This window comes from Monodelphis domestica, chromosome 1 (assembly GCF_027887165.1).
Source record: "Monodelphis domestica isolate mMonDom1 chromosome 1, mMonDom1.pri, whole genome shotgun sequence".
Classification (NCBI taxonomy): domain Eukaryota; kingdom Metazoa; phylum Chordata; class Mammalia; order Didelphimorphia; family Didelphidae; genus Monodelphis; species Monodelphis domestica.
The window spans coordinates 275,724,508-275,750,466 of record NC_077227.1 but is presented as its reverse complement, the minus strand read 5'-3'; the positions used below and the strand labels follow the sequence as shown (position 1 = coordinate 275,750,466).

General features: G+C 41.1%; 1 protein-coding gene across 1 annotated transcript in view; it reads right to left on the bottom strand.

Annotated features, from left to right (window-relative positions):
* Nucleotides 1-13,783: 13,783 nt before the first annotated feature.
* The window catches only part of FNTB (farnesyltransferase, CAAX box, beta), an 81,979-nt gene continuing 69,803 nt past the window's right edge, over nucleotides 13,784-25,959 (bottom strand). Inside the window, exons 10-12 of the mRNA XM_001378056.4 lie at nucleotides 17,799-17,910; nucleotides 16,512-16,626; nucleotides 13,784-15,433 (exon numbers count right to left, since the gene is read on the bottom strand). Coding sequence (XP_001378093.1) covers nucleotides 15,308-15,433; nucleotides 16,512-16,626; nucleotides 17,799-17,910 — 353 coding nt within the window. The 3' untranslated portion in view covers nucleotides 13,784-15,307. The remainder of the gene's footprint in view (nucleotides 15,434-16,511; nucleotides 16,627-17,798; nucleotides 17,911-25,959) is intronic.

Below are 25,959 nucleotides of genomic sequence, written 5' to 3'. Positions count from 1 at the left end.
GTGTGGTGATGTCTTCTTGACCTTATGAAGATGAGGTGGTTCAGGGAATATTGCAAACTTTTGACTGTTGTCTCTTCTTGATGCATATTTGAAGATTTAATCTGCTTCTATAGTTTTGTGGTGATAATTGCTATGAGCAATAAATTATTTACAGGCTAAGGCCTCTTATGTGGACTGAGCTCAGAGTGGGTAATCACGTATGTGAGATCATCAGGTACTTTGTCAGCTGGCTGTTGGTCAGAGAAACTGATTCAGAATTTACTACCTTTCCCAACACTGAAAGAGTAATAGAATGAATATAATTTAATTGCTTCCTGTTAAAACAAAGTCAGCCTTCTCTTCTCAAAAGTGAGGTGCTTCAGAGAACTGGATTGGGCTGTAGAGTTCATTTAGGAAAGCTGTTGTTGATGAACACATATCCCAGAAGGTCAAGTAGCAATACTGAGACCATGTCATACCTACTACTTACATGGATCAATTAGAGAAACTGGATTGGCTTCACTTGTGGAGACATCTTGGTAGGGACATGATAGCTGTGTTCCAGTATTTGAAGGACTATTGTGTGGAGGATGGGATTAGATTTATTCTCCTTATCCAGAGGGAAACAATGATTAGACAATACATAAAAGGAGATTTGGGTCTGATATAAAGAAAAGAAATTCAGAATGATTAGAATCTTTCAGACATGAACTGGGCTAATACCTCTTGACCTGCAGAGACTGCAGGGCAAGTACAAGTTGGATAAGATGGTGTCTTGGGTTCCTTCCAGAGTCTGATCACGAGCCCACCAGCACCCTTCTTTTTCCAGAAAATTTTAAGACACTGAGGGCACAGCTGGATTTGTGAGATCACAGCTGAGATTTGTGTTAAGAAACAAGCTGTTTAACCTTAAAGTAAGGTCATGATATTTAGAGCTGGCAACAGATATTAAAGATCCTGTTTTAAGCACCCCATTTTACAGTAAGAAAACTGGCTTATAGAATTTGCTCAAATAAATAGGAAGTGGTGGAGGCCCTTGGGCTCTAAATTCAATGTTTTGCCATTCACTGCTGCTGACTTGGGAAACAGGAAAAAGCTAGGCTTGGTGTTAGCTGTTTGCTTAATGGTGGCTCCAGGTATTTCTAGGGCTAAAAAGGGCAACTTCTCTTTGATTGCTGAGGCCTCAAAATTCAAAGATGGGAATTTTCATCAAGCAACCATGAATTGTGTTGTCAGACTTGATGGTTCTACATCAAGTGAAAGGGGGTGATGAAGGAACACATTGGGGGGCAGGGGTTGAGGTGGAGACTAAAGTATCTCTCTCCAGCTTCTATTTGTTAGATTACAGACTCAAGTAAATGTTTATTCTAATAAAACAATAAATAAATTAAAATGTAAAAGTATGATCACCTTGAGGGAAACAAACAGCTGCCAGAATAGTTGTACTGTTGGAGTAAGGAATCAGTGAGGAGCCAAAAGTTGAGTGTTTCATGACCTAAGGGCCTTGTGTTACTACATTAAAGGATGCAATACAGGAAATAATCTAACAGACTGAGTTTAGACCAATACAGTTAATACAAATGAACGAAAATAATTCCAATGCTTTGCTTATTGGAATGGAAGCCAAATTGAGAGAACAAGATGTACAAAAGCCTGTGGTGAGCTAGTAGTTCCGTTTGTGACAGTCTCTGACTTACTGGAGACAGGAAAAGGGATAGAAACTATTGACACAACTGAGATTTCGGTTTGTCACCCAAAAGGAGTTGACTAGGTGAGACTGAAAAGTAACAGGAACCATAGCGGGTTGGCCCTCACAGAAGACATTTTAACTGTTAGGCTGGTGTAATTCATTGAGAGATGGTGCTGGAAAGAGAAAAACACAACTAGGAAATAAAATCTTTGGATTGCTGAACTTGTATTAATGAGGCTGAATGGCAAATGAGGCAAAAATGTCCTGTCAACAAGTTTAAGCACTTAGTATGTTGGTCTGTAGGTCTTTGAGACCAGACTAGATAGAGGTATGTAAATATGCCTGACCCAGCTGCAGAATTAAATAAAAGCCCTCAGAGCACTCTTAGGTCTATTCTGTATCTCTAGAAAGTGAATGAATATATTCCCACAGGATAAAGTGGGTGGATAGTAGCTTAACTTTTATATAACATTAGAATACTTGGCTTGTTTGCACTTTTTCTTGATAGTTTCCTTAACAAAGTCTAACATCTTGTTTGTTTGCTTGGCCAATATGAGCAGATGGCTTCACTGAAGGTCCTTATTAAAAGCCTCCTCTGTCCTTGTCTTGACTATAATCAGTGCAGTGTTCAGGGCTTTCTGCCATGATTATTCCTTCTGTGGTGAGTGGTAAGCAGAACTTGACATTTTCTCCCACTATAAATGCTTCTGGGAGTACAGATTTTTAAAGTGGCCTCATTTTTAAAGCTCCAGATATGCTACATTCATTTAGCAAGGAATTGCCTGCTTTTCCTGTAGCGGCTAAAGAAAATAGCTGAAAATAAACCTCAGAACGAGGCTGTAGGAGACAGACCCTCCTCTCTCAAATAAGAATAAAGAGCTGAAATCTACACCTAGTTTCATCCAGAATCGGCACATGATCAAGCCCTCTATAAAATAGGAAAATTGTTCCAGACCCTGCTATCCTCTTTATGGGAGTGTGAAGGGGTTTCCTGAGCTTTAAGAATTGAGCACTGGTTAATAAAGGCACTGGAATGAAAAAGATTACTAAGAAGATAATTTGGTTTGGAATGACCAGCAAAATCCTTTTTGACGTTTTGGACAGTGCTTACAGTGGTGCTTTGCTGTCTCGCCCCAAAGACCTGCCACTACTCAGTGAACGTTAGGAGTTTTTAGTAGTGGATATTAGCTAGGAATTTATTTATGGGAAGCCTTGCATTAGGAGAGCAATAGCTGAGTTGGATCAATACACTGACTGTTCTGAGAACCCCAGTTTATGAGGTGAGTGAAAGGAAGACAGAGCTACATTTCCTGAACTCTGTTATTTCATACCATTTATGAGGAAATATGACATGATAGATGGTGTGAGCAGCTAAATCACCAAGGGATTTAAGTCAGGCCTGTGAAGGGAGAAACCTGGAGACTTCCTTTCTGAAGTACCAGCTGAGAATGAAAGCATCAAGTGAGTCACGATTTTATGCAGAGCAAGGATGCAGATGCGCAAGAACCGGCTCTCCCTTAAGAAAATTGACAATCTCAAACTAGACTAATTCTGAGTCCTTTGTAGTGCTCACCAGTTTCTTGGTGTGCTGCTTCCTAGGGAACTGGGTGTTGGCTTCCTTGGCACAAAGAACAGGCTGCCTCTGAACCAGTACAGCTTCTAAAAAGCATTATTTACCAGAAAACAGTAGCTGTACAAGGCAGAAGAAAAAAAAAGGAGCAAAGGGCTTTATGTTTGTCTTATAATACAATAAAGAAAATTTAGAACCTATCTTGGGCCATATATTAAATTTCTCAGTTTTTTTCTTGCTCTCAGGGAATAGGAGAAACAAATGACACTCATATTTGTGCTTTTTTGCACATTGACACAGCTAATTAGTACATGCCTAACCTAAAAATCTGTTTGAAATTATTCCTACACCACCACCCCCCCGCACGCCCAAGGCACTGAACTATCCTGAATCTCTGAAGAATGACCCTTTTCTACCCCCACACTCATTTCTCCACTGCCAAGATCCCATCAAGGAGAATCAGAGAGACCACTGCCAGCACTGCTGACTCCTAGTTCCCTACCTCTGCTGGAGATATCCCAGAGCCCTACCCTACCACTCACTACTCCCCAGGATCCTCTAGGCCTAGCCAATCAACTATCCCTGCTATTTTCTTTGCCTAAGCTATTTCCATCTAATACTAACCCACCACAGGCAGGGGACCCTCTATGTATTACCTTCCACGATTAGAATATGAAAACATCTTGATTTTTTTATTTCTATCCTTAGCACCTAACATAGTATTTGGGTGGGTAGCTGAGTAGCTCAGTAGATTGGGAGCCAGGCCTAGAGAAGGGAGAAGTCCTGGGTTCAAATCCAGTCTTGGACACTTCTCAGTTTTGTGATCCTGGGCAAGTCACTTAACCCCCATTGCCTAGCCCTTACAGTTCTGTCTTGGAACCAATACAGTATTGATTGTAAGATGGAAGGTAAAGGTTTGAAAACAATGACAGTACCTCAAATACAAGCCTTTCACTTCATATATTTTAAAATAACACAAAATGTTTCCTTAACCAGAGTTACTGAATACCTGTCTATCTCTCCCATTGTTTCCCCACTCAAATATTCTGATTGGTCAAGATTTAACTGTATGCTGATCTGGCACAGCCTCAAGAAGGCATCCTCCAACAGGGGAGGTTGTTCAAATCTTTCCTCAACTAGACTAACAAGTCTCTGTTGAAGGCACTGGACTGCTTGGAGCATCCAAGAGGAATTATGGTCTCTACCCTTACAGATTCTTCACCCCTCAGTGAAGGGTGGCTCTGAGGCTGTGGGCTGCCTGGCTTTGTCACTGGGGACACATGGCTTCCCCCCTGCCCACTTCGGCACTGGAGAATGAGGGTGACCTGCCTCCAAAATGCCATAAACCTGTTGCAAAAATATTAAGAGGAGTTGGAATACCAAGCTAAAATTGAAGGAATATTTTCATTCCAAACCCAACCGCTTGGTCAAGTGGTTTCATCAGCAAGTTTAATTTTTGGCTTTAGGATTCTGGCAAGTAAACCTCTGAAAATGTATTTCTTTGGAAATGGAGCTAATAAATTTCATTTTCTCCCTTTCCCCACCAATATGGTGATGTGATGGCTAAATGCTTTTAAGATCCCTGGGGAAAGAGGTGCTAAGTACTGATGAAAATACCAATAACTTATGGTAAGCTTGGTTTTCAGGTTAAAAGCTGGCAGGATATTAAATTTTTTATACATGTTTGTTTTTAAACCCTTACCTTCCATCTTAGAATTAATACAGTGTATTGGTTCTTAGGCAGAAAAGGGTTAGGCAACTGGGGCTAAGTGACTTGCCCAGGTCACATAGCTATAAAGTGTCGGGAGTTATATTTGAACCCAGGACCTCCTGTCTCCAGGCCTGGCCTTCTAGCCACCTCCTTACCCTCCTTCTACCTGTTTTCAATGGACTTAACTGCCATAAAATCCAGTGTTTTCTTCCCTTTAAAAATGAAAGCCTCAGTTATATTATTTTCATATTTCACCCACTAAGACCGGAGCTTTTGCACCACTAGAGGCTCAAGGCCTCTTGGGCGGGCAGCGAATCCCGCTGTTGAGGGTCCAGGTTTCCTCCTGGTCCCACGAAGTCTCTCACTGGGACTTTGAACAAAAGGTCGCTGGGTGGGGCGAGGTCCGGGGCAGAGCTCCCGATGACTCACTGGCCTTGCCCACGACTCCCTCCTGCATCCCGGTAGGGCTGTGGGCGTCTGCGACCGGCTGGGCCTGTTTTCTCCTACACCCAGTAATAGACATGATAAGCCACAGCTGGGCCTGGGAGTATTTCCGGGGTCAGGGAGCGTCTGTGTCCCCTTTGGGCAGGATCATGCCGCAGGGCGCGCTCTACAACCAATTTTTTCTACTTTAGAAGTGGAGGCCTGTAAACGCGAGCCTCCAGGGCTTTGCCTCCCACCGCGAAGGTCTCTTCTTCGATGGGCCTCAGGCCAGGAGGTGGCAGTTACTACTGGAACTCGGGTTTCCAAAGCTGGGAGGGTCCCCGCAGGGCCCTGTGCCCTTTCTCAGGGCACACACGTGTGTGTCTGCGGGAGGGAGAATCACTGGCGGTAAGCCCTGTAAGCCAGGACACTCATGATGACTTGGGCAACAGCTGGGAACCCGCCCCGCCTCCCAGGCCACAAACAATGCAACTTCCTGCCCACAGCTGCTAGTCCTCTTCCTCCTTGACTCTGTAAGGCTCCAGGCTTCCCTTGCTTAATGCCTCTCTCCGTCACCAGCATGAGTAGCACAGCAGTGACATCCCAGGGGCTAGAGGGGCAGCTGGGTGGCTCATTAACTAGGGAGCCGGAAGAGAGAGGGGAGGTCTTGGGTCCACATTTGACCTCAGACCCTTCCTCGCTGTGTGACTGAGCCTGGCTGAGTCACAACCTCCGTGGCCTAGCCCAAACCGTTCCACTCCCTTGGGACTAATACTTAAGTGAGGGTTAAAAAAAAGTAACCGAGCAACAGTAAGAGCCACGTATGGGAAATGTGTTGGGGAAAGGGATCCGGGTTGGCATGGGGTCAGCTCTGTCCATCCTGTGGAGCTCGTCCAGCAAGCAGAAAAGGCGCGGTTTTATCCCTTTCAGTAGCTCCAACCTCAAATACGTACAAATCCGTAAGCCTGAGCACTTCAGCCCACAAAAGATGGCGGTGTGTACCCACGTGCGCTTAAGACTGAAAGGACTTCCGCAGCCCCACCCCCACCCCAGTGCCTTTGAACAGTTTTCATAAGGGGTTGTACTAAAAAACTGGATACGGTGAAAAAAAGTTGGGAAACTTTCTTACTACCATGTGACCTTAGGTGGTTCAACTCAACAAATATCTCATGCCAACACAGCAATCCTGGAGAGCCACGCCAGCCAATCCTTAGGTGACGTTGGGCGCAAGGCTTATCAGAGGCCAGGGAGGAAGTGGGGGCCTACTAAGCCTGGGTCCTGAGCCCCCTTTACTCTGCCCCTGAGCTCTGGTAGGCTGGCCCTTCGCTCAGAGTCTATAGCTAGGCTCCTCCCTAAAAGCCTCTACCCATCCAAGGCTGAGCTCTCTAGAAATCAGTGGCACTCCCAGGCTGATGGCGGCGGATGTGGAGAACAGCAGTATTACATGGGTGCACGTGCCTGAGGACGCAGAACACTTTTATAATGCGATTTCATGTATAATGTGACATGTATTGGAATATCTGGACACATTCTGTGAAGCCAGGTGATGTCATCTAATGTCAGAGCTTTCCTCACACCCAGCGTAGGGATCAGAGCTGACTTGATGAATATTTGTTGAATGACCACTATCAAATAAGAATGACAAAAAGGGTTTTTTTTTTTTTAAAGCTAAGTTATAAGAAAAAGGAAGATCCTGGAAGGATCAACAAAGATCTCCCCTGGTGGAGGGGGCAATGATAATGGACAACATGCAGAAGGCAAAATTACTCAATACTAATTTTCTGTTTTCTCTACTAAAGAAAATGACTTTCAGATTCACAAAAACAGAACAATAGTTAAAAGGGTGTTGAAACTGTGAAGAGATAGTGGAGAGCATTTAAGTTACTGGGAGCATTGGCATTTCCTCCTAGGACACTCAATGGAATGCAGATGTAGATTGCTAAGACATCGATTTTTAAGATGGTGCCACACAGGATGCAAGAAGGATAAATGTTCTGATTTCCAAAAAGGAGAAGTCTTCAAACTATAGGACAGGATAATTCATTCCTGACAAAAAGATCATACATGTCCAAGAAGATCAGATTGTTCCTGGAAGGGAACTTAGAAGTTCAACTCCTAATCTTACAGATAATGAAAACTGAGGCCCAGAGGCTGACTGACTTACCCAGTGCAGACAGGTGATAAGTGGCAGCACCAAGGTTTGAACCCATGCATTCAAATTGAGAACTTCTGCAACTGCGCCATACTAGCCTGAGAATGGTCAGTATTTCTAAGTATCTAGTAAACTATAAGCATTTACTATGTGCCAGGCACTGGGCAAAACCCTAGGGATCCAAAGAAAAGCAAAAGACAGCCTCTGCTTTCAAGGAGCTCACAGCTACAGGTGAGGACCAGTCAACAGGGGTTGTCTTTGTATGCCAAACATTTAGCGCAGTACCTTCTCACATGCTTGATCCATGCTTATTTAATTGAATTATATCAAATTTATAAAGGCTGCAATCATCAAGAGCTAGTATGACTTTATCAAGAGCTAGTTTTTCCAGACTATACCTTTTTTTTTTTAAGCCAGGTTACTCTAGGACAGTGATAGCAAACCTTTTAGAGATCCAGTGTCATGCCCCACCCCTGCTTTACCTTACAAAGGGGAGGGAGGAAGTGCTCCCATTGGGCTGCTGGGCAGAGGGGTGCGTCATGTGAGAAATGTCCTCAGGCACAGTGGAGAGGGGGAGAGGAGCAGCTCCCTGAAAGTACTTTCTAGTTAGGAACTCTGGAGCGGGGAGTGTTCTGCATGCCCACAATCTTTGGCACCTGTGCCACAGGTTCACCATCACTGGTCTAGGATAATACACTGATAATAATGGCTGATATTTCTATAGCACTGTAAACCTTACCAAACAGCTCATAGATGCTATCCCCTTTGATCCCTACAACTTTGGGAGGCTAGTACTACCTCAATTATTATCTATATCCAGATCCAGTGAACTCGTATGCTTTGGGTGGCAATTGATTCTTCCTCATGAGGTCTGGCAGCAGAGGCTGCACAATCTCCTGCTGGGCATGTTCCAGAGAAGATTCGTCTTTATGGGCTCTTCAAGCTGTGACATACAGTGAGATTTAGAGGCGAGGACACAAGTTCAGATGACACAGATGATTAGCGTCAGAGGCCAAATCCCAATCATTTTCTCCCCTTCTTTCCACCAATCCACTTATGCTAGTTTTCAACAGAGCATTTGACAAGAAGCCACCCATATTGTCCTTGTGGGCAATAATCAAGAGAAGACGGTTAAGTGAATTTGGAAATGACTGAATGGCCAGACCTAATGAAGAGTCCCTAATGAAGTGATGTTAGCATGAAGGTGGTGGAGTGTCTCCAGAGGCTGGTCTTTGGCATTTTATCATTTAGTTACACAGTGGCGTAGATGGCACATGCTATCAAGCTGGCAATTTACAGCCATGTAGTCACCATATTGGGTGTAAGTCAGAACTCAACAGGCAAGAACAATGGGCTGCACCGAGCAGGATAAAGTAGGGGTAAAGGTTAAGTCCTGCCCTCATTTGAAATAGCTACACAAATACAGGTTGGGAGAGGAATGCATAAATAAGTATACCTTATCGACAGGGTCCTTGCTAGACTCATGTGAGTGAGATATTTAAATGCTTTGCAAAATCCAAAGTACTGTGTAAGTGCCCTATTCATGGTCCCCACAGAACACCTGGCTCTGCTAGGCCCTAAAACAGAAGCATGTCTTTCTCTTCAGGAGCAACCCTTTGAAGTATATTTGGCCATCATTCTCTCCTTATAAGACCCATTTGTCTTGTAATATCTTGAAATATTCTAGGTTCATTCTTGGTCACTCAATGCTACCAGTCAGGGGCAACCACAATTTCCTCTAATTAGAAAATCATAAGATTTAGAAATGGGATCATCTCACCCAACCCCTCACTCTATCAATAAGGAAACTGGGTCCTGGAGAAGTGACTTGCCTAGAGTCACAGAGGCTCACTCAAAAATGACCTGAGTTAATTTGGTAATTGCCATATCCCTTTCCCAAGAAACTAGTACATGACTCGTGATACAACATTCCAGATAGATGGTTTGTACTTAATACCAGAAGTACAGAAGCACCCCCTAAAAGATTACACAAACTCTGGGCAAGTCCCTTTTGCCTCAATTTCCTCTTCAAGTAAAATAAGGGGGCTAGAATTTAAAGTGCGGTCCAGTTCCAAATCTGTGAATCTATGATGCTCTTTTTCATTGCATATGGACATCATACTCATGTAACACATACCTCCTTTATCTTCCTTTTTCGAGTTTTCAGGCTTAACACTGATGTACGCTGTTACTAATTCTGTTCTTCCTAGATATGTGAAGAGAGATTGCAACACCATATGGCTTTGCACAGATTCTACAAACTTCATACAATAAAAGGTATAAGAGTCACAAAGCTAACAAAGTTGGCCGTTGTGCAAAATGCAGGGAACTCCTTTGCAACTGCCAGAGTCAGGGGTACTGAAGGTATGGAAGAGAATGTTTTCATACAGATGCCTTCAGTTGTTGGGCCTGTGGTCAAAAAGAGCGGGCTGAATACTGTGCAACTGCAAATGACTCATTTCAGTTTTATGTTTGTAAAAGGGAAGAGGGAAGAAAGCTATGCAGATGTTGGCAAAGAAAATCAGAGTGTGGGCAGCCAGCCCCAATTTGTTTCCCATGGCTTATTGGGAAATTAAGCTGGAGTCTCAATCCTAAGAAAAAGTCAGGCCCAAGTCCGATGTCAAAAAGGAAACAAATGGCCCCTCACTAAATCAGTTACCTAAGACTTCACAGTTCGTCATAGTGAATAATTATCTTGCTTTCATCTTAACTTTGGCTTCCATGAATGAATGTGAAAGAAAAAAGCCCTTATGGAGAACCAGGTTCCATGGTCAGTAATGCCAAACTCAAAAGAGGAAGGAGGGCACATAATCCAGATGGAAGGATCCCTGTGGGCCACATACATACTTCGTTATTTGTCAAATATCTTTCTTCCCATTATATTGTGTTCTAGGTTAGGCGGCACTTGGGCGGGGTGTGGGCCACCATCAAAGTGACTAGAAGAATACTCAGATGGTTTTGAAGCAAATGTTGCAGGCCAGACCAAAGTTCTTATACTCAATAATTTCTGTAAACGTAACAGTGCATTGTCCATCCTATACAAACTGAGCAGGGCTCCTGGTCTAATCACAACATTTTTTGGAATGCTTTATTTAACTAAACATATCTGTCACTTCATTTGTGATCTTACTGAAGAAGTAGGATGTAGCGAACTAAGAATCAGTAACTATGGAGGCAGATTTCACTTTTTCATACAAGGGAAAACTTCCCAATAGTCAGTTGTCTAACACTGCGATGGGCTGTGGGGAAGACACCCACAGTAGAATAGTGATGGGATCATACCTTATAAGGAACTGAAACTATGTGGACCGAAGAAGACTTAAGGGATAGATTATCTTCAAGAAAAGCTGTTGTCTGGGGACTAACATTATTCTGCCTGAACCCCAAGGCATAAAATATCACCAAATTCTGCCCCGACCCTGACTCTAGCTCCCAAAATGCAATCAGCCTTGTGCAAGAACTGTGAGAAACACTGAGGTTGGACTGGACACTCACTTATTCATATTCGCCTACCCCACCACTGTGGCATTTTCCTTATCTGCAGGCTCAGCGCAATTGATATCCTGGAACCACTAACCATACAAAGTCTACTGAGCTGAGCCTATCTTGAGGAACTCTCATGGGAACGTGACTTTTGAGACTAGGGTAAGAAATTTCCCTGAATCAAGAAACACCACCAGAGTAGTTTAGGGTATTTGCAACAGGAGACGCACAGCATGTTTTATATTTATGGGTCACAAGATAAGAATAGAGAGAGGCTGGATTATAGTAGGCATGCACCAGAACCAAAAATGATGAGATACTTGGCTAAAGGAGAACATTGAACTGGGCTGAAATTTGGGAGTGAAAGTCGCTGATGCCAACTGAATTTCTCTTCATAAGCAATCTTTGCCATCGCTGATAACAGACTCGGTTTAAGGTCAAATTCTGAGGCAGGAACTGGCACCAGAGGTTCTGGACTGACCCAGACATCTGGCGCTCTATAGAGTGAATGTGACTCCTCGAGGCTAGCCTGGAAGCGATGCAGTCTTCCCCAAGTTCTTGAACTGTCCCAGAGAAAGGTAGGAATGGAGACAGCTGTTTTGCCCACATGAGATCAGCCTTTGGAATGGAGCAGGCTGGGCTGCCATTTAACTGACTGTGTTAACATTTCAATTCAAGGTTTTAGGCCCAGGTCAGACACCAACCAAATAAACAACAGGATGTGTGAAAATAGAGAGGCAAAGGATTCAAGGCAGGGGCATGGAAGAGAACCTCAGAAAGAGATCTCAAGTAAGATGAGTCAGAGGAGACTGTTCATACGGGTAAGAAGGATGCATTTTGTTCAGTCTCATTTTGCATTCTCTTTATCAGGTGAGATCTTGTCATGTGCCTGGGCACTCCACTTGGCAGTGAGTGGGGGAGGGGAGAAGTCATTTTGCAAAGGATTTATCTAGCAACATCTTGACTCTAAACAATCAACAAGTACTTACTATTATTTTTTAAACCCTTACCTTCTGCTTTAGGATCAATACAAGTATCAATTCCAAGGCAGAAGGGGGTAAGGGTGAGGGAATTGGGGTTAAGTGACTTGCTCAGGGTCACACAGCTAGCAGTTGTCTGAGCCAGATTTGAATCCACATCCTCCTGACCCAGGTCTGGCTCTTTATCCATCTAGCTGCCCCAACAAGCACGTGTAATTAAGTGCTGACAATGTGCCAGACACTGCTCCCGGCTTTTGATACAAATACAGAAATGATAAAGACCGTGAATTCAGGGAGCTTTACCATGTAAATGAACTGGGAAACCTTGTTAAGTCCCATCTAGAGCAGAACGGCAGCCACGAGGAAACAAAAACATATCATCCTCTCCTCTCTACTGAAATCCTACCAAGATCCAGTTCAGTTCCTAATTCCTCTCCAAAATCTCTCTCGAAACAGTTCTCTCCTTTCTCTGAACTCTTAAAATCGTCTTCACAATTAATCATGAACTACCCAGTGGCCTCTCTTGTTATTTGAAGCTTCTCTTTCAGTACTGCAAATGTCAGCAGAGATTTCTATAGCACCTTAAGTTAAGGTTTAGCAAACACTTAAACACATTATCCTAATTCAGTCCTCACAGCAACCCCACCGAGCTCCCATTTTACAGATGGAGTCTCTCCCCTAAATTGATGAGGTGGAACTTGGTCCCAGGAAGTCAGTCCCTTCACCCAGAACTCTTTCCACTCGAGTCTCTTTACTTCTAGAAACAGATGTTCCAATGTCACATTTTATCAAAAAAGCAGGCAATTGGAGGCATCTGGGTGGCTCAGTGGATGGGGCTAGCCAGGCCTAGAGACAGGAGGTCCTAGGTTCAAATGTAGCCTTAGACACTTAACTGTGTGACCCTGGGCAAGTCACTTAACCTCCATGGCCTAGCCCTTACCACTCTTTTGCCTTGGAACTTAGAATATTGATTCTAAGATAGAAAGTAAGGGTTGTTTTTTTTTTTTAAAGTAGGTAACTAGTGAAATATATAGGTGGTACCCAGATGACTACGAAGGCACTGATTGGCTCTGTCCCCATGGGACAAGCTTTCTCTTTTCCTTCCTCCCTTTCCTGAGCCCTCTGAGGCCAGGTTGGGTTTAACTTCCCCTTCCAAAAAGGCTCCACCATCCAATGCCAGGTGGACCACCGCCTCTCCCACACGCTGTGGTTTGGTGATCTGAGCCCTCTGCTCAGCCAGGACTACTCCCTGCCCCATCCACGAGAAGCCTGTACCGACAGTCCCATCGTCCCCTGCCCTTAGCTGGGCAGCCGTCTTCCAATCCCCCTTCCGTACCCAGACGAATCCTAGGGAAAGGAATTTTGGCCTCAAAGGATTTGTTCATCGAAGTGTTACTGTATCTAACTTTTCATTTCTGTTCTGCCTTTCCAACCATGCCCCACTCCAAGGAAGGCTCTTGTCTTTATATTCTCTGTCCTGCCTGGGGCAGTGCCTTGTACACTGGAAGATGGACTGAACTCGTGATTTGGGTCTCTGTGGAATTTTTGGATGAGAAAAGCCCCTTCACCAACGCAGATGTAAACTTATCTGCCACTTAGTTTTCTTCAGAGCTGCCCACTTAAGTAACAACGCTGGTCTATGTGATAAGCAGCATTGGAACTCAGGGCTTTGGGGCTCCAACATCAGCTCCCTTCTTACCTTGTATATAACATAAATGTTTGCTGATCAGTAAAGAAAGATCCAGTAACTTTCAACTTTACTTATTTTTGCAGAGGCCAAAAAATACCACCATAATAAAAAAATGTTACTATTTTATTATCTAAAGGAGGTAATACATAGCCCAATAAGCAAAAGCAATAGGATATGAGAAGTGGAAAATGGCCAGAGTTTGACAGCAGAAGTTCCTAATTCTGCGTTTCTGAGCCACCCCACCAACGTCCATCACTGCCGTTTGGGCAAAGTCCAGGTCAGTAATGATGAGTTCCACTTTAACTGCAGCAGCAAATGGGTTTCAAGTCAGGAGGCAAATTACAATGCAGCCTTGAATGAGGTGACTACGTGGAGATGTTCAGCATGGACAGGCATCCGGGCGCCAACTGGCCATGAGCCTCCCCTCAGCGCGAGCTCTCTCCAGCCCGATGCTACTCTAACTGCCCACATAAGGGCCTCTGTCCCGAAGGCTTTAACCTCATTTCTGTGACCCAACGAGAGGGAGGACACCAGGAATCCTGGGTCGGATTTAAAGTGAAAGACTTAGTAGTGTTAACCTGGGGGTGGGAGGGTGGATCTTCTCAGGGAGGAAGGAAGGAGTTTGAAGGGATTGGGGGAAGGGTGATGCCCGGAATGTCACAGGCTCCGGGGACCTCACCCTAATGCAGAGACTCCCTCCTGGATGCAGGTTGTTTTAAAGATACATGATGGAAGGGGAGGGAAGCGAGGCACGGGGATTTGCTTCTTCTTGCTGTGCAGATGTAAGCTGGAGGCTCGTTTCCCACACCGCACTGGTCTCCCAGCTCTCCTTTATAGCACCCAAGGATGAATAAAATCCTATCAGTGCGACAGTGGCCTTGGGGAGGAACTGAAAGCTCCCAGGCTCCGGTGATGGGAAAGAAGGCTTCAGTCTCTACCAACCACAGGGAGACACGACACAGATCTTCCCACCGCATCTCCCTTGCCTTGGGATTTAGGGCAGCAGGTGGGAGCAACTAAAGAAATACACTGGGGCTTCGCTATCAATGGAGTCCCTATCCATGTTTTTTGGGAAAACATCTTAAAAGGACCGTAAGTGATCCCATGGCTTCAGAGGGGGCTTATTTGCTACTCCTGGAAGGGCATCTCTCCTGGCAAATTTACAGTGGAGTGCAAGCAGAAACAGCAGCAATTGATGCTAAAATACTCACATACATTATTAGTTTAAATACAATTGTCCAGGCTTAGGAAGCTAACAGGAAGGAGACCGCTTCCTTCTCAGCATGCAGTGCTCCCCAAGCACACCATAACTAGGCCAAAGCTGATTAGTGATTTCACATGGGCCAGTTGGTTTTTGGTCTGGCTGGCCTCCTAGGCATAAAAAGAACAATGACAAAACACAATGTTCTTGAAACCTGGGACCATTTGTGTGTGTGTGTGTGTGTGTACAGACATGCAAGCATGTGTATGCATGCACATACACATATACACACATATAGCTGTGTTTTAAGAAAGGGAAAAAAATAGAGCTCCATGGTAGCTAAGGCTTTGTACAGCACTGTGTACACTGTGGATAAGCTGTGTACCAGGGAAGTGGATGGACACAGAGTGGAGGGGACACGGTGTCTTTTAGTCAGTGGCAGCAGAACTTGCTGCTACCTCCTCTTCCACACATGGGATGGGCTTCTGCAGGAAATACATGACGGCCTGGACCACCTTATCTGGTGCAATGTTGTACACAGGGTGAGTAGGTTGCTGCAAAAAAGAGGAATAGGCACAAGTATTACTTCCTTTTGTAGGCGTTCTAGTACATGTTCATATTCTTGTCTCTCCTTCTGAGATAAAAACTGAAATCTCAGGTCTGGAGCAGGGTGTCATTCTGGGTAAGTCTTCTCTAAATGACAGCCTTTCACCAATCTCCCATGAGCCCTACCCAATCCTACCTAAGGGTCTAACCTTTGAAGCACCACTCTGGACTTCTGTTTCCTCACCTATAAAATGAGGAAGATGGATCAGATGGCCTCTGTGGTCCCTACCAGTGCTAGATCTGTTGCTATGAGCCTATGATCAGAGCTCAATGCATTTACTTTTACTCTGGCCAGTACAAATGATTCAAGTCAATAAGAATGGGTAATTTAAAAGGCATAATTAAAAAAAATATAACAGCAATATTAAAAACAGCAATGGAACTCTTAACTTGAAAAATCACTTAAAAAAGGAAATCTTTCTAGGAATATGCAACTTATGTGGATTTTATACAAATTTGTAATGGTTATATAATTTTACATACTTGAATTTTAGCACTAGGGAAACCTTAGTTGAGTCCATTAAGGATCTTTGAGGATACAATGACTGCTTCACTACAGGCAACAATTGTTATCAGCCTGATTCCTCCAAGTCTCCTAGATTTTTTGCTGGCTGACCTGACTACAATAACTAACTATGAATTTTTGATTAAAAAAAAAGAAAGAAACAGGAAAAGGGAAGCATCTACAAAATAAACCAGCAGATACAAAAGGCTATATAGGGTGTGCTACAACTGGGTTCTTCTCTAGACTATGGTTCTTTCAAACATTCAAAACAGGAAGATAGCTAAAGTCTGTACAGATTACCATCTAAATAAATCACCCCACATAAATGAAGGAAGAAACTCAAGTTTGGGGAGCTCTTTCCATAGTAAGGAACCAGCTCTAGAAATTAAAAGTTACTATTCTCAGCAACACTGCATTAAGCTTTCTGGGTAAGCTCTAGGTTAGGCCCTAGGCTCAGTGCTATGGTGGATCAAAGAACACAATAAATTTAAGGTTGTGGTGTAAGAGGCCTCCCATCTTACCAAGCGATTTTCTGGCACTCCCAAGACCACATCACATAAGATCTCTCCACTGCCAAAGTGTTGTGCTATGGATAATCCACTGAGGCAATAACAGGTATGGTAGAAGTCCCTCGACCTAGGGGGGAAAATACTGTTGAGTAGGAAAATTCCCTTTATAGAAAAAGTCCAACAACACAAGGCTATCTATCTATGCAATTTATATTATAAATATACACACATACACACACACATGCATGTGTGAGCACAGGCTTTTTCTTAGGATCAAACAGTTATCTAAAGATTCCAAATTCAAGATAACAGGCAAATCAAATACACTGAATATGACAACAAATACAAAAGATTCTGGGAATGCTTACACTCTCATAACCTTGTTCTCCTTCCAGGTAATTACAGAAAATGGAAATTTTCCCAAATAGTTTTAAGGAAATCCTTTCATTTTTAGGCACTCTGCTCAGCAGATATTGATTCTATCTCCACTCAATGAGGCTATTCAACAATTATTTATTCCATAGAAATATAAAATATATAAATAGTATAATAATTATATATATTTATACAAATAAAAATATTTAAATATTTATATAAGAATATTTATTACAGATATCTCTTAGAAAGGACTATGAAGAAAAACTCTTTAGAAATACGCTCAACACTAGAATAATCTATTTTTACTCATTAAAAATAAGCTCTCCAGAAATAGGAAAAGTCCTTTCTGACCACCTGCCAAGTACTAGTGGTCTTGAGGTAGAACTTCCCTTGGGGGCCTAATTATCAGTAGCAAGTTGGCCAAGGTAAAAGGAAGGAAAATAGTGGCATGATTGGTTTCAAGATTTTTCTTTTTAATTATAATATATAAAGGCATACTTATATTTGTTATCTATCATCAATCAACTCTGTAATTAGCTGTTGTGATTACAATCTGTTAGCTACAATCATCAGCTTTTAAATCCTGTTGTTCTTTTAAAACAGTCTACTTCTGCTTTAGCTCTTTGGACACTAATGGTGGAAATGGAATATTTATATTTAGTTGTGTCTCAGGAAGAGGATAGAAGCCAAAAGTAGTATCTGGATTAAGGGAATTGAGGGATTTAAAATGTGACTCTTATTTCTTTAAAGCACTGAGGGAGAACCAGAAGAAACTAGGTCCCATGCCATACCAGCCTCTAAAATGCTGGACATACACCCATCATTGGAAGTCATCTAACTGCATACAATGATTTCAGAATTTCCATTTTCCTTCTGTCAAAAGAACTTACTTGTCAAAAACAAACAAACAAAAAAACTTACTTTCCAGGTTTATCCAGAAGCCCCCCTGCAGGGCACTGACAGCAGAGAAGAATATATTCCTGCAAAGCCTGCTGGTGAAACATCCAGCGACTCATACTAAGGGCAGGATCACCTATGGAAAGGGAAAATAAAGTCTAAATTAAATCAGACAAATTGACTCCAGTAAAAGGTATAATTTGGCCCAACCTTAAAAATGGGGTACCAAGGAAGCATAATTGCTTTCACTTCCAGCCCACTCCAGATCTTCTTTGGTGCCTAAATTGAACCAAATAGGGTCCATTGTTGCGGAGACACACTCATGTCCTTGGTATTACAACAGCAAACTTGGTGAGGAATCCAATATCATAGTTCCTTCCAGGCAGTGAATTTCATTGAGTTTCATGTTTTGATGTTACTTATCCTACCTTACTTAATCTGTTTTTATACTTGAGGCTGGTTCAGGATCTTTCATCCTAGCCCTCTTAAGAAACTTTTAGTGCTTCTGTGTCTAAGTAAATTATACTGGTTTTATCCACTCAGCTCTAATTAGCTAGAAAGAATTCTTAGAAGAAAGAAATGTGATTTTTATCTCTCTACTTTCTAATAAAGTCTTAATTTATTTAATTAAAATTGTTTTTTTTTCTCTCTAAAAGGATTAGGAGTTGTTTTGTTTTTGCATTTTGGTCTTAGCTTCCAATGCAGATAAATAATGACTTTTCAAAAATAAATATTGTTTTAATAAAACACAAATTCATTTCAAAGTTTTTGGTGCTTACAGCTGAGGTGCCACCTCACACCTATCAGATTCACTAATATGACAGAAAAGAGAATGCCAAATATTAGAGAGGATGTGGAATAATTGAGACACTAATGAACTGATATGAAGTGAAGTACCAGTAGAACATTGTACATAGTAACAATACAGTACAATGTGACTTAGCTATTCTCAGCAATACAATGATCCAACACAATTCCAAAGGACTTATGAAAAATCCTATCTACCTACAGAGAGGGATGGGTGGAATATGAATAAGGATTAAGGCATACTTTTTCTAACTTTATTTTTCTCATGTTGTTTTAGTGTCTGTTTTAAAAATATTTTATTTTTTCCCAATTACATGTAAAAACAATTTTTAACATTCACTTATAACATTTTGAGTTCCAAATTCCTTCCTTCCTTCCCTCCTCTCTCCTGTCACTGAAACAGTAAGCAATTTGCTATTTTATTCAAGTGTGGTCACGCAAAACATATTTCCATATTAGTCATGTTATGGAAGAAGACACATATTTTTTTAAAGTCCAAGAAGAAAATAAAGTAGAAAATAGTATGCTTCATTCTGCATTCCTACTTCATCAGTTCTTTCTCAAGATGGATAGCATTTTTCATCATTTTGGAGCTGTCTTGCATCACTGTATTGCTGAGAGTAGCTTTAAGTTATTCACAGCTGATTACTGTACAATATTGCTGTTACTGTATACAGTGTTCTGATTCTACTCACTTCACTTTGCATCAGTTCAAGTAAGTTTTTCCAGGTTTTTCTGAAAGCATCCTTATAATTTCTTATAGCACAATAGTAATCCACTACAATCATATACCACAATTTGCTTAGCCATTCCTTAACTGATGGATATCCCCTCAATTTCTAATTATTTACTATCACGTACAAATATTTTTGTACAAATTGGTCCTTATCCCCTTTTTATAGCTCTTTGGGTATAGTTCCAAACTGTTCACCAGAAAAGTTGGATCACTTCACAACTCCAGCAACAGTGTATTAGTGTCCCAATTTTTCCACATCTCCTACAACATTTATTATTTTCTTTTTCTATCATACTAGTCAATCTGATAGATGTGAGATAGTACCTCTCAGACATTTTAATTTGCATTTCTTTAATCAATGGTGATTTAGAGCATTTTTTCACATGACTAAAGATATCTTTGATTTCTTCATCTGAAAACTGCCAGTCCCTCAGGCCTTGCAAGCCCACAGTGTTCAGACACAATTGGAAAATCTCCCTGTTCTATGGCCCCACAAATGAAACCCAGTCTCCCTCACAATAGTTGCTGGAGATGATAAAGATGCTGAAGGAAGAGCCTGGGGAACCACAAAGCTGTTTCATATTCTTTAACCATTTATCAATTGGGTGATAAGTTATATTCTTTTAAGCTTGATTCGGTTCTCTATGTATTTGAGAAATGAGGTGTTTACCAGATATTTGATGTAAAAATATTTTCTCAGTTTTCTGCTTTCCTTCTAATTTTCGTTGCATTGGTTATATTTGTGCAAAGTTTCTTTTGCAACACACTTAATATGGAAATATATTTTGCATGACAATACATGCAAAATCAACATCTAGTTGGATTTCAGAGAAAGATAAGGGAGGGAAGGAGAGAGAAGAGAATTTGGAACTCAAAATTTTTGTTTTACATGTAATTTTAAAAATATATAAACTGCTGAAAGTAAAGGGATATCTCTCAATTGGAGAATGGCTAAAAAATTGTGGTATCTTATGGCAGTTGTGATATAAGGAATGATGAACAGTATCATTTTAGAAAGAGCTAGAAAGATCTACATGAACTGATGCAGCGTGAAATGAGCAGAACCAGGAAAACATTGTACACAGTAATGGCAATATTGTAGAATGATCAAATGTGTTAGACTTTGCTACTAATTGCAATACAACGATCCAGGATAATTCTGAGGGACTTATGAAAAAGAACGCTTTCCATATCCAGAGAAAGAACTGTTGGAGTAGAAATGCAGATTAAAATATATAATTTATCACTTATTTGGGTATATGTTTTGAGGTTATAGGATTGTTCACTTACAAAGATGAACAACATGGAGATATAACCTTAAAAACACACACACACACACACACACAAATAAAAGCAATCAATTACAAAAAAAATTATATATATACACATATATTTATATATATAAAAACTGCCAGAAAAAATTTGACATTATGAATTTTCTCCACTGAAGAATGCTAATGGGCCTATGGTATTATTTTTATTTTTAATTACCTTTTTTTCAATCAACAGAAATTGACCTCTCCCTCAGAATGTTTTCATTCTCAAATGGAGGGCAAAATCCCTGTTATAAATATGTACAGTCAAACAAAACAAATTACATTGTCCATGTCAAAAAAAAAAGGTCTTATTTTACATTCTGAATTCTTCACCTCTATATAAGGAACTGGGTGGAATATTTCATCATGAATCTTTTGGAATTGTGAATTTTAGATTTACTCCACCCTGCTTAGTCTTTAGAATTTTAGCAACCAGGAACGTATACACCCCTTAAGGATTAAGTGTGGGGGAGGAAGATCTATGACCCACATGTGCTAGCAAGTGACAAATCAGAAACAATTGACTGACCCCCTGGGCCATCCAAGGCCAAGTTTAAGCCACCATTGGTACATGTGAGACACAGGAAGTGACATAAAGAACCATCTTTATATTTCTCATCATTTCCTGTGAGAGGGATTAGGCAATGGAATTTGACTATGGAGGAGCTCTAGCGTGAGACCTCAGACTGCTTCCCTTAGATTATTACGTGGTGAGTGCAAGGCTTACTCCCCTTTCCTTGGCTTTTCTGGAGGCACAAGCCTCTGAGGAGGCCCCTCATCTTGGAGCAGATCTTGTGGCTGAAAGCCTGCTAGATTTAATCCTCTGCCCTCCCCCCATCCCTTTGGCTGGAGCCTCTGAACTCCTGCCTGGTATCTCTCTCCTTTTCCTCTCTTTCTTTCTTCCTTAATATCTTCTCTCTACTGTAAATAAACCACCATAATCTATTCTGACTTAAGTATTTCATTGGGATTTAGAATTTAAATCCCTGGCGACTAACTAAAAACATATTCAGTCCAACCATAAGTTTTACTCCTAACAGAATCATGGCTGGTAATTAAATTGATTAGCATTCTGAAGTATTTCATAGTTGTTTGCCTTTACAATATTACTGCCATTCAATTATCCAAGATATTCCAAGGATATATAGTGAAAAATACTATCCACCTCCAGATAGAGAAATGATGAAAGTGTAGATTGAACCATATTTTTCTTATTTGTGTTTTCTTTTGCTTCATAGTTAATATGGAAATGTTTTGCATGTCTTTCACGTATATAATTAATATCAGATTGCTTGTCTTCTCAAAAAGGAGGAAGTGATGGGGGGAAGAGAATTTAGAACTCAAAATTTAAAAAATGAATGTTAAGAAATTTACCAGGAGAATGTTGTACACTGTGGCACAATTGAACTTAATGGACTTCCCTACTAGCAGCAATGCAGTGATCCAGGACAATTCTGAGGGACTTATGTGAAAGAACGCTATCAACATCCAGAAAAAGAACTTTGGGAGTAGAAACACAGAAACAAAACTGACATTTGCTTGATCACTTGGTTTGATAGGGATATATTTGGGGATGCAGATTCTAAATGATCACTCTATTGTAAATATTGATAATATGGAAATAGGCTTTGAACAATGATACATGTAAAACCCAGTGCTCTTTGGCTATGGCGGGGGGGGGGGGGGGGGGGGGGATAAATGAGAGGAGGGAAAGAACATGAATCATGGAACCATGGAAAAATTTTCTAAATTAAATAAATAAATGGAATTTAAAAAAATTTTTAATGGAATTTTAAAGTAAAAAAAGCTAAGGACTAAGTACGATACCTACCTCTGATTGAAACATGGTCAGTAGCCTGGATTTGGAGGTTACTAAGGACTCTATCTCTGTCTGTAAAATCTTGACAGGACACAATAATATAAAAGAATGAGGGAAAATATGCAAAGATCTGTATCTTACTTAGAGTCCAATTTAGAAAGGATTTTTGATAAAGTCACTCCTTTAGCATATGTACCAATCTCCAATTAGTCTGACTAAAATAAAATACTCCCTTTTCACTAGAACCTGAAAGAAACATGATGATGTTAAAATAAGCTACTGAAAAACTCCTCTTCCACTGGCTTCTCTTATAGAGAATTTTCTTCATGTGTTATCTCATTTTTTGGAGATGAGGAAGCTAAAAGTCAGAGATGTTAAGTAACTTGTCCCCCCACACAGCTAGGAAGCACTTAAGGAAGGATTTTTACTGGGGTCTTCTGTCTCCAAGCCTAGCACTTCATCCACACAGCTATTTAGCCTCATAAAAAAAGGAAGTTCCTCTTCTTTCTTATTTCATCCTTAGTGTATCTTCTCTCCAGTTTTCTTTCCTCTCCAATAAACAACAGAAAGGAATTAGGCCAACCCCAGGCCCTACATTTGTCTTTTATTTCCTCCATGACAACAGAAAACAGTGGCATTTTGAAAGGACACATCTCTTCTCTTTCTATTTGAATGTAAATACTTCATCTTTTAACCTTTTCATATTGCTCAGATGAATTTGCTCTTCCAGGTTTCTTTTGTCTCCTGTGTTTGCATTTCAAGAGATTTTATTCAACTCTGGTCTTTTCATCTGAAAGGTTTAAAAGTCTATAATGGTTAAAAGTCCATTTTTTTTTTCACCCAGCAGGTTAAAAATACTCAGCTTTGTAGCTCTTGGGTTTTGTATAATTCTGACTGTAAGAGTTCCATGATACTAGAATTCTTTCCTTATGACAATTAGCAATATTTTTCTTTTACCAGAGGACTCAGGTTTTCAGCTTCGACATTTATGAGCTTTTTCAACATACATTTTCTTTCAGATGGTTAACAGGTGGATTCTTTCTACTTTCACTTTGTCATTTGGCTCTAGCAGAACTAAAGAATTTTGTGTTATGATTTCTTGAAAGATGGTGGTCCAGATCTTTTGAATGGTTGTGGTTTTGAGGGACTCTGATGAATTTTAACTTTCCATTCCTCATTCTGTTTTCCAGGTCAGCTAATTTTGACAGCAGATACACATACATTTTCGATCTTTTGATTTTGTTTCAATATGTCTCATTGTCTCTGAGTTACTGAGTTCTGATTGCTCCATTCTCTTTTTCATAGTCTATTGTTTCCATGTTTTTCAACTTTTTTTTTAAACCCTTATCTTCCGTCTTGGAGTCAATATTGTGTATTGGCTCCAAGGTAGAAGAGTGGTAAGGGCTAGGCAATGGGGGTCAAGTGACTTGCCCAGGGTCACACAGTTAGGAAGTGTCTGAGTTCAGATTTGAACCTAGGACCTCCTGTCTCTATCAACTTTTTATCTTAAGCTATCTTGCAATTTTTCTTCTAATGTCCTTCCTTCCTTCCTTCCTTCCTTCCTTCCTTCCTTCCTTCCTTCCTTCCTTCCTTCCTTCCTTCCTTCCTTCCTTCCTTCCTTCCTTCCTTCCTTCCTTCCTTCCCTCCCTCCCTCCCTCCCTTCCTCCCTCCCTTCCCGCTGGCTTCATTTCTTAGAGGCACTCTCAAAGTCCTGGTGGCTAACCTATCTATTGCTCTGAGATTCTCTTCTAGATTTATCCCATTGGCTTCTTTCAATCTATAGTATTTTTTCTTTTATTTTTTTTTAAACATGTTAAGCATTTACTTCTGTTCAGTTAGTTGTAGGGCTAGGGTTTTGTACTGAAGAAAAACCCTGGTCCCTCCTATACACTTAGATGCAGTCAGACCCTGCTTGACCCTTTCTGTTCTATAATCTGGATGGCATTGATTCTGCTGTCAAATGGTTAAGACTAAACTCCACCCTGTACATATATCCCTGGCTTATGGCTCAGTCTTCTGGTGGTTCCTCAACCCTTTCTCTCTCTTCTCCTTGAACAGTTCAGAACCAAGAATTAGCTAATGATTCTCAACAGGTTATTATTAACTGCACTAAAAATCAGGTCTCCTGCAAGACCCAGATATATCACTGCCCAGATGCTACAATGAACTTGTTTCCTTTCTATGGCTCCAGCATGCCTTTCTTTAGTAACATGCAACCTGGTTGCTGTTCTAGCCTAGTCTCCTGCTATGGCTGCCTGGGCACTGGGACTTCCATGCCTTCTAACTTGTCTCCACTCAGGATCTGTCTCCAGGATCCTGGCAGTCCAATTTGTGCAACAATTGGATGGGGGAGCTTAGAGCTATTTTTCTTATGTTTTCTTTATTACTATTTCTTCTGGTGAATTTTTAGAAATTTGTTGGAGCATTTTTAAGAGACCTATACTCCCTGACATATCTTAACACATCACCATGTTAATCATAAGTATATTGACTGAATTTTAAAAATTATTAATAGCAAGAAAACAATTACATAACCAGTTTTAATCAACAGAAAGAGATGTTGCAGGTCATGACATTTGTGTTCTCTACTACTTAAACATCTGTTGAGAAAATAACCTGTCTTTCCCTTTTCTCTCATTTATCTGACCACAAAGTACAGGCTTTCTCATTATACAAAACTAAGTGTTGCTTGAAACTAAATTGTCATGATACATGCTATAGTACTTTATAAAGAGGAAAGAGGACCAGCACCAGTAGTATCATCTGTGTAGATTAGAAAGGTGGATGATTCTATTTCAGTCAATTCAGATGTATAATTAGAAATCTTGAACCCTTGGACTCCATCTCCCAGAATTCTTTTCTTGTCCCAAGAATCCTTTTCTCTTTGTTCATGTTAGCGTCGTTATGTTATTGTTTGTAAGCTGTGGGTAATGCCTCCTTCCCTCTCTCTTTTTCACGTGTGAGGCTGGTGAGCTGTTTCTCTAGCCCAGGGATCCCCAAACTACAGCACCCCTGAGGCAATATATCCAGCCCCCACTGCACTTCTGAAAGGAGCACCTCTTTCATTGGTGGTCAGTGAGAGGAGCACTGTATGTGGCAGTGCAGCAAAGCGCGGGCATCACTCACGTACAGTACTACTTCCAGTGACATAATCCTTTGTGTGGCACCTTAGGATGAGGCACCGTGCAAAGGATTATGTGGCTGCACAATGGAAGACATCAGCATGGTGAGCGGTGATCTGGGGGAGGGGATTTTGCACTGTGTATACTGCTGCCCATTTAGACTTAGGGTCAGGGTTGGGGTTGGGGTTAGAGTTAGTTAGGTTTTTATAGTCTGGCCCTCCCTGTGTGTAAAAAGTTTGGGGACCCGTGCTCTAGCCCCTTGCTTTCCTTTTGCTTCAAGTTAAATACTAATAAATATGATTAAATGTAATACTTGGAGTATTGAATATTAATTTTTTAAATTTACACAGAGCAGCAATGATCAAAGCACAGTTTGGATTCCTCA